General features: G+C 40.9%; 1 protein-coding gene across 1 annotated transcript in view; it reads right to left on the reverse strand.

Annotated features, from left to right (window-relative positions):
• Window positions 1–15,861, reverse strand: part of lekr1 (Leucine-, glutamate- and lysine-rich protein 1) — an 86,406-nt gene that overhangs the window by 40,347 nt on the left and 30,198 nt on the right. The window contains exons 4-5 of the mRNA XM_006799856.2: window positions 7,805–7,882; window positions 4,971–5,134 (exon numbers count right to left, since the gene is read on the reverse strand). Of these exons, the coding sequence (XP_006799919.2) occupies window positions 4,971–5,134; window positions 7,805–7,882 (242 nt within the window). The remainder of the gene's footprint in view (window positions 1–4,970; window positions 5,135–7,804; window positions 7,883–15,861) is intronic.

A 15,861-nucleotide genomic window follows, 5' to 3' on the forward strand; every position in this document is an offset into this window, starting at 1 on the left:
AGGCTGTGTTTAGGGCTTGAGGCTTGAGTGTCAACATGATGGAATTGGCATATGTCTATATGTTTGGTTTAATTATAGGTTTAGATGACATTTGCATCCAGCTACAGCTTCTGTGAGCAGCAGCCGCTCCACCCTTAGACCAAGCTGGAACTGAAGCCTCTTCTGATTTAAATGGAAAAATGATATCATGATTTTGTTTTTCCCCCTGGGACATGAGGCCTGTTAACATTAAGCTCAACTGTTCAGATCAACAGCTGATATATTTCTAATTTCAGAAAATTGCATCAATATTGGCAGGTGGGCACGGGTCACTTCGGAGTCTGCTGCTAACATTTAAGTATAAAGTGATGAGGTCAAATCATTCAGTGAGCGTATACTGGCTTTTTATACCTAATTATTATTCATTTGCTGTAATGTGGCTTGGAGGTAGAGTGCGCACCACACACTGCGGTAGCTTTAATGTTGAGGTAACGCCTCCCTGTGAAAAACACATTGGTTGAAGTGTTGGGACATTTCAGCTGACCAAGATTTTCTTTGAGTGAGTACAGCTCTGCAAATAATTCAAACCCAATACCAGGGGAGATCAGAAAGTCAATCCAGAAAATATAAGAACTCTTATGACCACAAACACAACGCTATGAACTCAAAGCACTCTAAAAACACCAAGAATAAGATTTACTCCATGGAGGGAAAAATATGTTACAGGACAAAAAACAAAGCTACAGTTTGACTAATCTAACTGCAGAATAAACTGTGGTAAATCACTGAGAGAGTGCAGGGGCTAAACTAAAACGTTGATGTTTTATTTATGATGTTTTATGGCAATATGATGATTTCAGTTTGCTTTGTGGGTCATAGAGCATCGTATGCACGTTACCCACATCTCTCCATGCCACATGACATATTGCTTGATTATGGTTTTTTGAAATTAGTCTCCCAAGGCCGAGTATATTGTTGTGAACTTTGAAAACAATCCATAAAAAATGTGGGCAATATAGTAAGTTTTAACTGATTTAGACATTTGTTGTGATCATGACCTGGAAGCGATTTTCACCACAATTAAATCAGCAATTTGACAAATGATATCTTAAAATGCTCGACTGCTAACAAACAGGCAGACAAGCAACCAAATGAAACCGATTGCATGCCTGCTCCCTTCAGAGGGAGATGGGGGGGGTTCACACTAAGGATGTGTCAAACTACAGATTATCTTTGGCAAAGCATCAACATCTTTTACATGTGATTTACATAAACAGCAGTTTACAACTGCTTTTGCAAACACGCAGCAACTGCCGCAGCCTGAGGCTAAAGCTGTGGATGGACTGAAACAAGCAACGCCACTAATAACTCTAGCCGACTCCCATAACGTAGCTAGGTTACAGTAACCTACATTACAGGAGTCAAGGCAACATTAAGATCTTGCAAAATTGGAGCTACCTTTACAGTTACACACTCACACACTGGAATTTTTACACACTGGAGTCTACATTACTATAACATCACATTCTCAAGCATACCACATGCATTTTTGTGTGTCTGCCTAGTTTATTATGCATAATAAAAGCATACCACCTTCTGAACCACAGCAGCTTCAGGGGAAAAAATCTGATGTAAGTGCTGCACAGCAGACCCCTGAAGGAGTTTACTGTTCCTACCTCGAAATTATTTTTACCTAACTAGAACACCAAGGAGCGCACTACACGTTCTCAGAGTAAGTAAGTGCTATGAAGCGAAAATTGCTCAGTAATAACGGCTTATTACTGCATTGCAGTTGTCTTTTAGAAACCAGCTTTACCTGAATACCTCCCTACAGGAATTCATAAACTTTAAGCTGATTATACCCCAATACAATTCTTATCCATGTTTACATTAAAATGCTTTGGAGCGACTGAGAAATGGAAACAGACAGATGTGGAGGCAGTATTTGCTAAGCTGTGGGAACATATATTTGATGTTTTTATATTCCTCATATCAGTATCAACTTACACATGTAGAAAGTTGGCTCCCAGGGAAATAGATACTATAGAGTGTTGGGATGGCCCACGGTATTGGCAGATATATGTGGTTCACGGATCGGTCACACACACCCGCACACATGCTCACAAGCACGCACGCACATTTGTATGGCTTTAGTCACGCTTAGTCACATGACACTCGAGTCTGTTTCCACCAAAATCCCACACATTCAAACCTCTGGGTCCATCGCCTCTAACTTTCAAGTCATACAAGTCAACTGCTGACATTTGCACAAAAGTAAAGTTGGATTAATCGCGTCTTCATCTTCCTCCAATCTCACTGTGTGTCTCTATCTCGCTTTCTCTGTAAAATTCCACACCCCTCAAGGCTTCTCCTCCCTCCTCTCTTCCACCTAACCATAAACCACATTTATCTATTCACATTGGGCAACCTCCTTATGTTTCCCTCTGCTCCTTCTTCCCCACCTCACCTGCTCCGCTCGTCTGCTGTTCAGCGCTAACCACAGAATGCTGACAGACAAGTAGCACAGTTTAAAAGCCGACAAACGCCCATATCAGTTTGCAGTCGCATTCAGGTGACTGGCAAAGGGTTTGTGGTTCAGTTTTGAAATTACAGTAATTGTATCACAGTAGGGCTAAAAACTTGTCACTGATTAACCAGCTGGTGTTGGAACGAGCCAGAACTAGCTGAATAATTATGGGATTTTTGCTTGTCAATCAAACGTTGCAGATAAAGATGAAGATAAAGATAAAGATTATGCACATTATCAGCTTGACTATAATGCGCAGCATGGTAACCTATTTTGAGCTTTTGTAACAAGACACAAAAGACACAATACTAGTGTTAAATTTAAACTACACAAAACCAAAACATACAGCAACTGGTGAACTTTAGTCACTAAACTGAACCGACACTCATATGTATAACTATTAGGATTAGATTATGTAAGGTAAGCGAGCGCTCATGGTGACTACAAGCTGTAGCTTTAGGCCCCATTCACACAGGCCTTAAGACCAGTCAGCAATGTAAGAAAAAATGTGTACCCCCCCCCCCCCCCCCCCCCCCCCCCCCCATACCAGTTGCTGATTTGTTGCTGGCTGTCTGTGAAATCGATTGCTGAAGTCGCAGTCATACAGGTCTAGAGACCAGGTGGGCATCCCCTGACAACCACTGGCTGCTTGGAGAAATAGTGTTGCCAATTACTGGTACAGCAACTACTTTCAATTCAGTTTTATTTATGTAGCGCCAAATCACCACAACAGTTGCCTCAAGCCACTTTATTTGATAAGTTAAGAGAAAACACCAACAATCAGATGACCCCTTATGAGAAAGCACTTGGGAAGAAAAACCTCCCTTTTTACAGCAAGAACCATCCGGCAGTACAAGACTCAGGGAGGGGAAGCCATCTGCTATCATTGGTTGGGGGTGAGGGAAGGGAGTAGTTGCTGGAATTGCTGGCAGTCACTATGTGAGTGGTATACAGCAGTGGTCCCCAACCTTTTTTGCGCCACGGACCGGTTTATGCCCAACAATATTTTCACGGACCGGCCTTTAAGGTGTCGCGGATAAATACAACAAAATAAAACTAGTACCGGGGGTTGGGGACCGCTGGTATACAGAGCTTCCTGCTTTACTAGCAGGCTGCTCGTACTTTTTGTAGAAGAACACACTTCTCGGCAAGCAGTAGTGAAACTAGGAAAAGTGGCCCTGAAGTGAATGAATGTTTGCCTTTAAAGTAAAAGGCAACCAACACGTTTCAAAAGGAGCAACTTTACTTTGAAGGCAAATGTAGTAGTTTCACTACTGCTTGGTGGCTAATTTTCAAGTTCGCGTCTTCCATCCAAACTTCCATCCAAACTACTGCGGACTATGCAGTAATATGCTTTCGACCAAAACAAACACAAGGAAGTTTTTGGTGCAGCACCTTCTTTGCAGCTGATTTCACATGACGACATTCAACAACTTCCAGCAACCAGCTAGTAAATACGCATGTCTTTGCCCAGCAAACAAAGTTTCCCTGGGAGGGGCCGGCCCGTCTGTAAGCCTGTGTACAAAGTATAAAATTGCAGCATTGGTATATTCAGAAACCCAAAAATTGTTTTTAAAGTTGAGAAAAACAAATAGAGAATGCCTCGTCGACATTAGGTTTCTATATTTGTTTTACAGAAGATTTGCTTTCATTGAACATATGTACTGTGTATACGAGCCCACATGGGGGTGTTTGTGTCTCAGTGCGTGCATTCTTCAGTGTGTAGTTTATTATATCCGTTGGTTCGTGCAGCAGCTGTTTTCACGAACACGTCACTGAGCAAACACACTCACACGACATCAATACAGACAGTAGACCACTTTCTTTGACTTCCTGCATCAAACCCCTTCTCTCTTTTTTCTCTTCGCTATAAACACACACATACACGCTTACACTTCGCAGCTGTTTGGAACGTGCAGCACAGAGAAAACGACCCACCCATGAGGTGAGCCGGAGGTTAACTCTCCTTCAGGCATTTACTGTCAGTGCAGAACACACACAAAACGCACAAACACATGCCTGCCTGCAGTCTTGCTTCACTTGCTTACATCTATTTAAATTTTATCGCAGGAGGTTCATCGGTTTACAGACTTTAGGCACATGAACCCATAAAGACGTGCACACACATTTCTTCCTGTCTAACCTCTCTTTAAAGATTGTTAGAGTTTGTGTATTAACTATAAACACACAGACACGCACACATATTGCGATCCATTCATTGTGAGAGCTGCTCTCAGAACTAAAAGAGTCGACGGCACAGTTAAACTAATATTTATTCCTGTTGAGAGATTATTTGCTCAACTCTTTCTGCCTCTTTCATGTCCACTTTAGCACTCTACAAAAACACATGCTCTGCTTTACTGTGCTGTAAATGACTCTCATACATATAAACCTTTGTTTCTCTTACACTCTTTTGAACTAGTGTGTGTGTGTGTTGTGTGTGTGCATGCACAGTCTGTATTACCTGAGTACACCTGTGTGTTGTGCTGCATTATCTGAGACCTGAAGGCCTGCCAGGCCCTTGTCAGTTGGCTGAGGAAACCCCGTACATCTGTGAGCGCGCTGCCAGAGGAGCAGAGCAAAGACAGAGTTGCTCGCAGGGCCTGATGCTGCCGCACACAAGCACCTCTGAAACACACAAACACACACAAACTGACAGCTTGAAATAGTTTAGATTTTACAATTTCCAGAAAAGCCTTTGATTTTTAAAAAATAAATTTACAATACTTCATTGCTTTGACACATTTGGTTATAATATCTGAACCTCTAAATAGAGCGCCCTGTATAAAGATACGGGCGCTGTGTGCGAATCATACATTAACTTTTAATGGTGCCGCCTGGAAAGATCATTGTTTTGTATTGCAAACTAAGAGTGGAAATTCTTTCTCCCTGTCCTTTACAAATACTAAGGCTGTTACTCCACTGGAGTTTATCAATGTGATAAAGAGAGAAGCAAAGTGTGGCGTTGTTCTGGTGTGAAACAAATAACACACTGTGAAAACCAGATGTAATATTTTTGAAAGAAAACTGTAAAAGAAAATATCAATTACACATTATGTAAACATTAATTTTAATTGAAAATAGTATAAAACAGCAAAACAAGTGTTGAAACTAAGAAATTCTAGTTTCATTTTTAAAGTGTTTAAAACAGCTATTCTGATGCCTTTGGGGTGACATTGGGGTGATGTCTTAGAGGTAAAGTTAAAGTGATGTTAGTCCATTATTAGCAACTTTGTCTGTTCCAGTTCAGTAAGAGATCTTAGCTAAATCTTCTTCTCTCATTCATCTGATATTCCTAACAATACTGTATGCTATCGGTTACTAGAAACCTTCTACACTTGCTCCAGGGAGATACAATTTAGGCTGACTGGTAGGGATTTTTTAAAAAAAGATACTAATCAATACTAAAAATTGCTATTATACAAGACACTCAGTTGCAGCAGTATCAATAACAATAGTACCATTTTCACCCCCTCTAGTTGGCACACTGCTAACGACACTTAACAACACTTTACAAGGAACTTTGGGAGGTCAGTAAAGCTCACACCAAATGTTAACCTGGCCGGTGCTGCTCCCACTAGGAGCTAGGCAGCACATGTGGGCATTGTTAATTTGATAGGATAAAACAATAATTTGTGTGAAAAAAGAGCTACGTTTATCTTAAAGTGTCATGTGAAATGGAGCGTGTGACAGGCAGAAAGTGGACCCAGAGTGCAGGACTCAGCAGATAAACTGAGAATTGCAGCTTTTTTGCTGGTAAAATATCATGAAAACAAAAGCAAAAGTATAACAGGGCTGGCAGTCTGTCTGGAAACTAGAAAGACAGAAGCTACACCCATAACAAGTGAGGACACGACAAAGAGTAGAAGGAGATGCAGACAATATATACAGAAAGGAGGAAATCAAGGCAGAGTGCAAATAGATTTCTCCTAAATTTTGACTCATGGACTGAACATTGCTTAAATTCTTTGGTCTTGCTTTGTCACTACAGATGTAGGCAATGTAGGGCAGGTAATAAATTAGTAGGAAAATAATGGAGAAATGTAAAAGTTTCAAAAATCAGAAGCTAAATAAATGACAGCAGGCGACTGAGGATAAAAACCACAAAAAAACAAAAAAACAAAGTGTCTTTTGGTGTTCTGCCTTCTTCCTCACCAAAATCTCTCTCACTCTTAAAGAAATATGTTCAGACGAAAAGCACTTTGAGAAACATGAAAGATCACTAGCCCTCACTCACATCTGCATACGGATACAAACACACACACGCGCACACAAACTCAGGCAGACACACAGACCAATGTAAAGCATGGAAAACTAGAGCAATGGAATAGAACATTCTGTTATTCCGAGCCCACTTTTGTGGGTGAGAGGACGCCGAACAGTTTCCTATTTTCCTGCATACTCATAGATGTGGAAGCACACAATCCAGACACAGGAACACACATGGAGGCGCACACAGGTAGACATACACAGTAACAAGCTAACATTATGAGCATGGCTGGGTTTTACGAGCAATATGATGGGACTGTTTTTGAGAGCTCTGCAGGGCTGAGTGGTTGTTTTTGCTTATTTGGGGTTTGTGGTTTAAGGTGATAAAAAAATGAACAGAGTCTCTGACGAAACGAGACAAGACGGGACGAGAGGGCAGACCTTGAGCTGGTCTGCAGTGCCTCAGAGTGTGCATGTGTGCGTGCAGGGTGAGGGGAGTACGGGCACTGCTTGTCACGAGAGCCAGTTTTATAATGTCAGATGATATAAATCACAAAGCTGACAGGACCGAATGGAGGAACAGATATGGGCCAGATCTGTCATTGGTGATCAGTCCTAAAACAGTGGAAAAATTGAGACTCAGAGAAAGAGACTGCACATGTTCGTTCCCCATACTGGTTTACTCATTTAGCAGCTTTCGGTGTTTCTCATATCCTTTCTCCCACTCTCTACCTCTTCACCTCTTTCATCTGCTTCTGTCCTGTCATTAGCTGCTCATGTCTTTTCCATCCTCTTTTTCTATTTCCTGGAATTAACCACTGGGTCAACTGAATTAACCTTCTCTCTTCTGTTTTCCCACTCTCTATTTTATTGTCCTCCTGCTATCATCTCACACACTTGTTTCCCATCTGCCCTGGACTTCCCTGTCATGTATTTTGTCCAGAACTAAACAGCCAAGCTGGGTGGCGCACACCAACAGGATGAAAATGAAACTTTCAAGCTGTTTTTGGCTTCTTTACAAAATCCTTAACACATAACCGTATTCCCCCATCCGCATGCCATTTTACTTTTTCCTGGTCATAAATTTACCTGTGAATTTCAACTTGCTGCTTCTCTTTCCCAAGTATCTGCTCTGCCTCCTCTTTCTTGGCAGCTGTTATTGCCAGTCTGTAGAGGAAGAAGAAAAAGTACAGAATTACAGAAAATCTGTCATTTTAATGAGACTTCCCTTAAAATGTTCCCCATTCAAGTAGTGATCGATGGCAACAATTATTGTGACTATGTGCAATGAACTTATTGGTGTATTATTGCTGTCTTCAAAAAGACTGCACCAAGATCGCAATAAAATTACAATAAAATGCCAGTCTGCTATCAGTTTGTAACTGCACGGGGTCAAGTTTGCAATTATATGTAACTTGCTGATGATTCATGGTTAACTGAGATAAATAAAAAAAATTGCAATTCTGTTGGTGTTAACATACACAGAAATTCACATGTGAACTGAAACTCAGACTATCTTCTTACACTCAGAGCCTCGTAGACAAAAATTCCTTCACAATAGTAACAAAGTTGCTGCAGGATAATGATTTAACTGCAAAATGTCATAGGCGATTGGCAACCTTCATTTTATATAAAAATATACCCAAAACACAACCAGTTGTCATCTAGTTGAATCAAGTACCTTATTAAAAAGAGGAACTGCACATGAATTGTGCTCAGTGGTACACACTGGCTCAAACTGAGTGCAATCCGATGTGTTAGAAATCTGCCTCTGTAGGTACAGTATTGTGTGTCACGATAGTAAGCAGACTGATTGCCTCCCACCAGACAACCTGTGCAATAGCCTTGCGATCAAAAGTGGTTGTCCAGAGGTTGAGGGTGTTGCAACCTCAATCTGCAACTACTTGCAATCGGTCTCCAACAGCAATAAGTCGCAGGTACTCACAAGCAGGTTCCTGTCCTACTTTTACTCAAACTGTGACAGAGCCATTAACAGTGAAGTGAAAGTAGGCCATATCATATACAGAAATATGACCGAGGGACAGTTGGATTAGATGAAATATTATCCCATGAGGAACTTCTAGCCACAGCTCCAGGTGTGTTTTTGGTGTGATCATGATGATTCATCTAATTACCTCCCAAGAATTCTTTAAAAATGACTGACTACAAGTGCGTTTCATGCATAAACTTCCAGCAGCTTTGGTTTACCTCTTGGTCAGTGTCCTGTGTCTCTGTAGGTGGAGCTGGCCTGTACTAGGATGTGAGTTTGTGGTTGTCTGTCTCTCTATTTTAGCCGTGGCAACGCTCCCAGTGTGGCCTGTGAGAATGGATGGATGAACGACAGTAACAGCGTCAAACAAAGGCAGCATCCATCTCCTTTTAAAGTGAGAAAAGCCACTTTATTAATGGCTTACAGACAGATATTAGCCAAGGTTAAAAGCATTTGCTGCAGGGCACCGCTTATACCTTCACTTATAATGCATACCTATACACATGCATAGATATCTATCAAAGTGTAAGATAAAATGTGTAAACGTAACATTTGCAAGAACTTGCCAAAGTATGTGCATATGTGGATACCCGTTCTTTAGCTGAAGCAGGTACTCAGTGAACGCACTGTGCTGAGTGGAATGAATAGTTTTACACGTCTAACAACGGCTGCACAACAAAAAAAAATCTGCTCCATTATCAGTAATGCTTCCACAGCTTGGTTAAAAAAAAGACACGAGGAAGCTAAAGGTTATGATATGTTCTCGACTACTCCTGAACACGTCTCTCATCGTACATTTCCCAGACAGAAGCAATCAAATCTGACATGTTTCTGTAATCAACCCCAATCAGAGACCCATAATGAGTGAGACTGTGTGACCTGGACAGTTAGGAAGCAGGAACAAAACATCCCGTTCTTTCCTAAAACACCGCAAATAACCACTGAGAGCAGGAAGAATAAACATAATAAGCACTCAGAGTTATGCATGGCAGACTAGACAAAACCAGACAGACAATAATCATGAAGCTTAATCAAGAAGTGCAATTTGAGTGACATGTTATGAACTCGGCAGGGGATTTTTCTACTCTAGAAACAAAGGTGAAGTAAGCTGTTTAGAGACCCTGCGCAAAGAAAATCTCTGGGAAGAGATGAATTTATACATCAACATTATCTTTGTTTACGGGACATTTACCGCTATTAGAAGTAAAAATAAGCAACTACATACTGCCCAGTATGTGTTTTACAGTAATATAATGACCTTTACTTGCTTTATTGTTTATTACCAAGCTATGGGTGTGGTAATGGGAAAGAGTGAGTGCTATTGATAATATACAGGCACGCAGGGTCAAACTTTGAGCAGTGCATCATGAAAGGCAAACCCCACCCAATTTATTTGGACAACCTTTGAATTATACACTTATAGTGAGTAATGCATAATACAGTAATAATAGGCCCTAATCCTCTTCCATGCTTTTGTGCTCTGGTGGGAAAATTTTCTTTATGAGGGGAACTAGATGAGAAAGAAACGTCAATACTCATGGTTCTCTAAGTGGTGAAATGGAGTAACACATAGAAGACGAAAAAAGAAAAATGATAATGATCTCTCCTTATTAAAATGTCTATATGTTATGAGGTATGCTGTATGTGGACTGTCTGATATCTGTGGTGGAGACTGATCTGAAATATATCAAACTTTGCAAGTAATTTACATGACCCGTGAATTGTTAGCCCTACATGTGCTTGTGCCTATGTGCTGTACATATTGTACAGATTGGCCCAGGATAACACCCCTGTGACAGCAAACACACGAGAATGTTTGTTTATTGTGTTTAGCTCAACAAAATCAGAGCCCAATTCCTTGTATACACACTTACTTGGCCAATAAAGCCGATTCTGATTCTGATCAAAAGGGCAATCAGTTGTCACCTAACTAAAAGCTCATGTTTTGCTCGCACAATTAAACCAGCTCTGGTTCTCTTGTGTAACATATCTATTTAAAATTTTTCAAATAAAAGCTAACTGTTCTCTCGATGTGTGAGAATAGATGAAGCTATGCATGGTTCTTCCAGTGTGTGTGTGTGTGTGTGCATGTGTGTGTGTGTTTGAAGAAGAAGAAGCAGTGTTTAATTCTGAGACAGTGTTTACAAGTAAATAAGTATGCGTGTGACTGTGGCTTAGCCAGCGTGTTGCGTGTGTATGTGAGATTGTGTGAGTTAGCCGTTTCCTTGAGCATTTTAGCCCGTCTGTTTGTATGTGTGCCACTTTCTGACCAAGTCTGTGATCCTTTCTATATAAAATGTGTGTATTTATGCCTGCGTGCCTTTGCTCTTGGAGTGATGGCAGCCCAGACTCCCACTGTTCACCCATCTGTCTCCAGTAGTCCCAAAGCGAGATCAGAATGAACGGTGCCTCAAGAAGTGTGTGTGTGTCCCAATTTTGCCTGTGTGTACAAATTTGTGAGTACTTTGCATGCGTGAGCTCCAGCTCCTGTTCCCAAGGCAGTAGCTGTCAGTGGAATAACTAGGTAGTACCAGTGAGTGCGTGGCGGATTAGAGTACCCCAAACCGGCAGACTAAATCAAGCGCATCATCGAGACGTGTCACGCACACTCACAGGACACGCCAAACACAGTCAGTCAGCCACACACATCAACAATGCTGATCTCAGCCGCGGCGTTACCGTGTCCAACCAAATCAAATGTTTTCCGTTTTGGGGCGTGTATGTGTCAGACAGTTTACAAGTTTGCGCTCCTCTGTGTTTTTGGAGGTTTGTTTGAAGGGCAGCATCACAAAGCTAAACTTATAATCCAGCAGGCTTATTTTCAGCGGCTGACTGTACAAAATGTTCACAGTCACTTTGTCTTTTCAACCCTGATTTCAGTGAAACGTGTAATTGCGATATCTATGACCTTTAGGCCAGACTCTATCATTTTTCACTGCCTCTTTTGTTTGACGGGTGAATTGTGTGATTATTACATTTGCTGTTTTATCTGCTGTCCTTTTTCTACAAGCTCGACCTTTGTTTTCAAGCTAATCATCACTGATGTCTTCACAACGGAATAAAAAAAGACAAAATAATCTGGTGTGATCCCCTGTTTAACCACAAGAGTTAATCAGATTAGAGCCATAATTTTCAAATGAATTTTCCAGAACTTAGGGCTGCAGGCCCTTTGACAGCGGCCGAGGTGAAATGAGTGCATGTCAGCGTGGATTTGGCCTCATATTTACTTTATTTGCGTAAGTGGTATTTTCTGTCATCACTGAAAGTGACATAAAAGCTTTCCCATATCAAAGTGTCATCTGTTCACCCACTGTGTGCGTTTGCGTGTCTGTGTGTGTGTGACTGTGTGTTTTTGTGAGTTGAAAGACTGTTTTGATCAACAGCATGGCAGGACATTCAAAGCACAAAGCCATTTTACTTTGAGCAAAAAAGGAGTGTAACACACACAAAGTCACACACACAATTCATTTTCAGCTTTTCCATGTTTTCAAAGCTAAAAAACACAACAGTGTCCTGTCAGCAGCCAGGTAAATGCTTCAGTAATAACTAACAGCTCTTTAATAAGGTCTGTCAATCAGCTTCTGTCAATACTTTATCAGCTAACCATAATCCCTTACTGGAAAAGGCTGTGTGTATGTATGTGTGTGAACACCTGTCCGTATATATTTTGCTTTCCGTTTATCTGGTAACCATGTCAGGGACGCCATAACAGTGATTGCTATCATCAAAACACTCTCATATGCACTCACACATTGAGTCACACACACAGTCTCTCACACACGCACAAACACACAAGTAGAAATCACAAATCAAGTACATCATTTTGAAGCTAATAGAATTAACTCATAGGAAATGAAAATGCATTTGTTTTTCCAGTTTGTATATTTCAGTTCTCAAAAACAGCATCCCTTTGTTTCACTTGTGTGTGTGTTGCTATGCTACTGCTTCAACAAGGATTTGTTGATTACCAGATAAACTTGTCATTGTGTGTCTGTGCGAAGGAGGCTGCGCCGCTGACACAAGGAACCGCACAGTAATATAGTTGTTTTTTGTTTATCGTGTTGTCATGAGCCCCACAATAAATTGAAGCCCACGTTAGAGCCGCACAAAGGTCCTCTAAAGTTGAGAGCTCTAATGTGTAACTAATATGTACACAGCACAGACAAAGCGGAGACACAGAGAGACTGTTTGATGTGGTAATGTGAACCTCAGCTTGGATCGCTGCTAATACCTCACATGCTGGCTGCGAGCGCTTCTCGACTCTGTACATTACGGCTCGGCATATTACCTAACACATATGTGTGGGCAAACGGTGGATTTGTGTATTGTTTCTGTGGTTGCCACTGGAAACAAGGAATTGAAATAAAACCACATGAGTGAGCACATAACTAATTTCCCACAAAATACTTCCTTGTTACAAATGGATCTCTTTTTTATTTGCCATCCATCATTTGTCTCCCCTTCACTCCCATTCTGCCACCTGCAAGTCGTCTTATCATTATTGTAATCCAGCCCCAGGAGTGTGTGTGTGTGTATATATATATATATATATATATATATATATATATATATATATATATATATATGTGTGTGTGTGTGTGTGTGTGTGTGTGTGTGTGTGTGTGTGTGTGTGTGTGAGTGAGTGTGAGAGAGAGAGTGTATGTGTCAGATAGAATGTGTGTGTGTGTGTGTGTGTGTGTGTGCATGTGCGTGCACGTCTCCCACATGTTTATGATTCATTCTTCATAACTGCCAAGTCTAATTTGTGTTACTGAGTGGAAGTGTAATTATTCTCTCAATTGCAGGTACATACAAGTATATGCAGGCTTGTCCGCATACACGCAGGCTCAGGTGAAGGCAAATACACTGTACACGCAGTTGGGCACTGACGTATACACAGACTCACATCAAAACACTGCATTTGAATCAAGAATGAGACAAGTCAGCCAAGAAGAAGCAAGCAGAGCATAAAAAACCCCAGACAGTCCTTTTCAATGCTCGCACACAAGCAATATCAACCTGTCTTCAGTAAGGTAACCTTTGTCCGTCCATACCTATTCATCAGTGACTCATACAAAGGGAACCCCTTTGTATGAGCCATCCTCAAATCTATTTTTGCCTCAAATACAGCGATGAACTTTTCAGTTCCCTTATGTTCTCTTAACTCTTTCAGATCAGCAAAGTGACACAAACTAGTGTACCACCTGACTGGGCCCAACCTCTGTACAAACAGACTTGAAAAAGCTAGATTTTTTTAGGCAAACAATCACAGAGTGTAAATGTTTCTTTTGTAGAACTGCAGTTGCTTTGCGCAGAAGTCAGGCACCAGATGGTGACTTTTATCTAAACTTCAACAAGAATTAACTCTGTTACATAAACAGGTTTGCATCTGCTTTAAAAATCATATGTAACAACTATAAGTCTTGATGCATGCTCAGTCATCCAGGTAAGGAAATGCCTAAAAGATTCTGTTCATCTCGACGTAGCGTTTTCCGTGGGAAAACGTTTTGCCACTCATCCAAGTGACTTCGTCATTCTCAGCTGACTGCAGGTTTCCCCAATCTTATAAACAGTACATTGCATAATGACTGAAACTAGCACCACTGAAGGAACAATGGGCGGGGAGGTCAGTTTCTTGATCATTAATATGCAAATTGTCATGACCACTGATCGACAACCACTGATCAAAGCCCATTGATCAAAGACTACTGATCATTAATCAGGGGCCATGAGTGCCATTCACAGAGAATTGGGGGATGGCTGCAATCACAGCATTGTAAGATGGTGTAAAATGTACCCTTAGCCCCCCTCCTCGATTCAGAGATGGTCATTGTCTTTTCACATACATAGCCTCCTTGACTGCCCGCTCAGCATTCCTGCCTATCAAGGACGTGTACTGGACTGTAAGACTGCCCTTAAAGGTTCAATTTTGAACATTAATAAAGTTGCAATCAGCTGTATGTAATCTGAATTAGAGAAAGTACACACTCTTTCAATTCTAAGGCTCTACATATCAGGACATAGTGAAAAATCAACTGGTTGTTAATAGTTCTTAAAAAGAAACGCTTCCACAAGAATTAATAGCAAAGCGATGTTAATCAAATGTAACTTGATTAACTGATCATCAGCATTTGTGAGCACCTCTATGAAAGCAGACGTGTTGCCTAACAATCTGGGAAGTGTTACAAGGCCATTTCCAAACATATGGAAGTATAAATCGTTCTACAGTGAGAGATTATCCACAAGTGGAAAACACTCTAGACAGGTACCAGGAATTGAGGTCCCAGCAAACTCATCTCAAAGTCAGACCGTGCAATGCTCAGAGAAACTGCAACAACCAAAGAGGTACATCTCAGACTCTACAATGCTCAGCTATCACGCTAAATGTTAAAGTTCTTGAAGGTACAACTGGAAAAAGACCAGTAAAGCTTTTGTGGAAGGGTTTCCAGCAACCCAGCAGAGCATCGCATTAACAAAATTTCAATGAAGAAAAGCTGTCCGAAACAAAACACTCACCACAACAATGTAAGACACTGATTGAGTCACACAGAAAAGAATTACATCGTTATTGCTGCTAAAGGTAACTGACTGACTCCATTGACTCTGCATTTTGGGGCCGATTAATTAAAACTAAAAAATCTCACTTGTTGTTGATCATCTGAGATTGTAGTTCCAGATTGTCTTTTCATTATCATGTCCTGATAAAACCTTACAACTGAAATAAGGTGCTTAAGGTGAGCTTTAACACACTAAATGTGGGGCAAAGAGTATGCTTGTGTGGCAAGCACAACTAAACTAAATAAAGACTAACACAAACGATGCACGGTAGCAGTTTCCCCAACTCAGTCACTAAGTAAGCACATCGCGCGTAACGGAAGCTGAAGTTTGTTTTTAGGGCTTTATGCAGTCTTGTTCCAGTCATGTATTCCTTTTTTTTAACTGCTTTTTTAACTGCTAAAATACTTTTGACTGTAATTAGCTTTGGGTTTTGGTGGTGATGCATCTGTAGATCTCTTTGAGCTGCTTTTTATTGTGAGACCGAAATGTGTTTATTTTTTTAAACTAGAGCCAATAAAAATGTGGAACATTGCCTCAGCATGTGGTCCCAAGGACAAGAGGTAAAAATGCTGCAGTCTTCGTCTGAATGATAGAAGTA

The sequence above is a fragment of the Neolamprologus brichardi genome, chromosome 14, assembly GCF_056152115.1.
Source record: "Neolamprologus brichardi isolate AB-2024 chromosome 14, ASM5615211v1, whole genome shotgun sequence".
NCBI classification, from domain to species: domain Eukaryota; kingdom Metazoa; phylum Chordata; class Actinopteri; order Cichliformes; family Cichlidae; genus Neolamprologus; species Neolamprologus brichardi.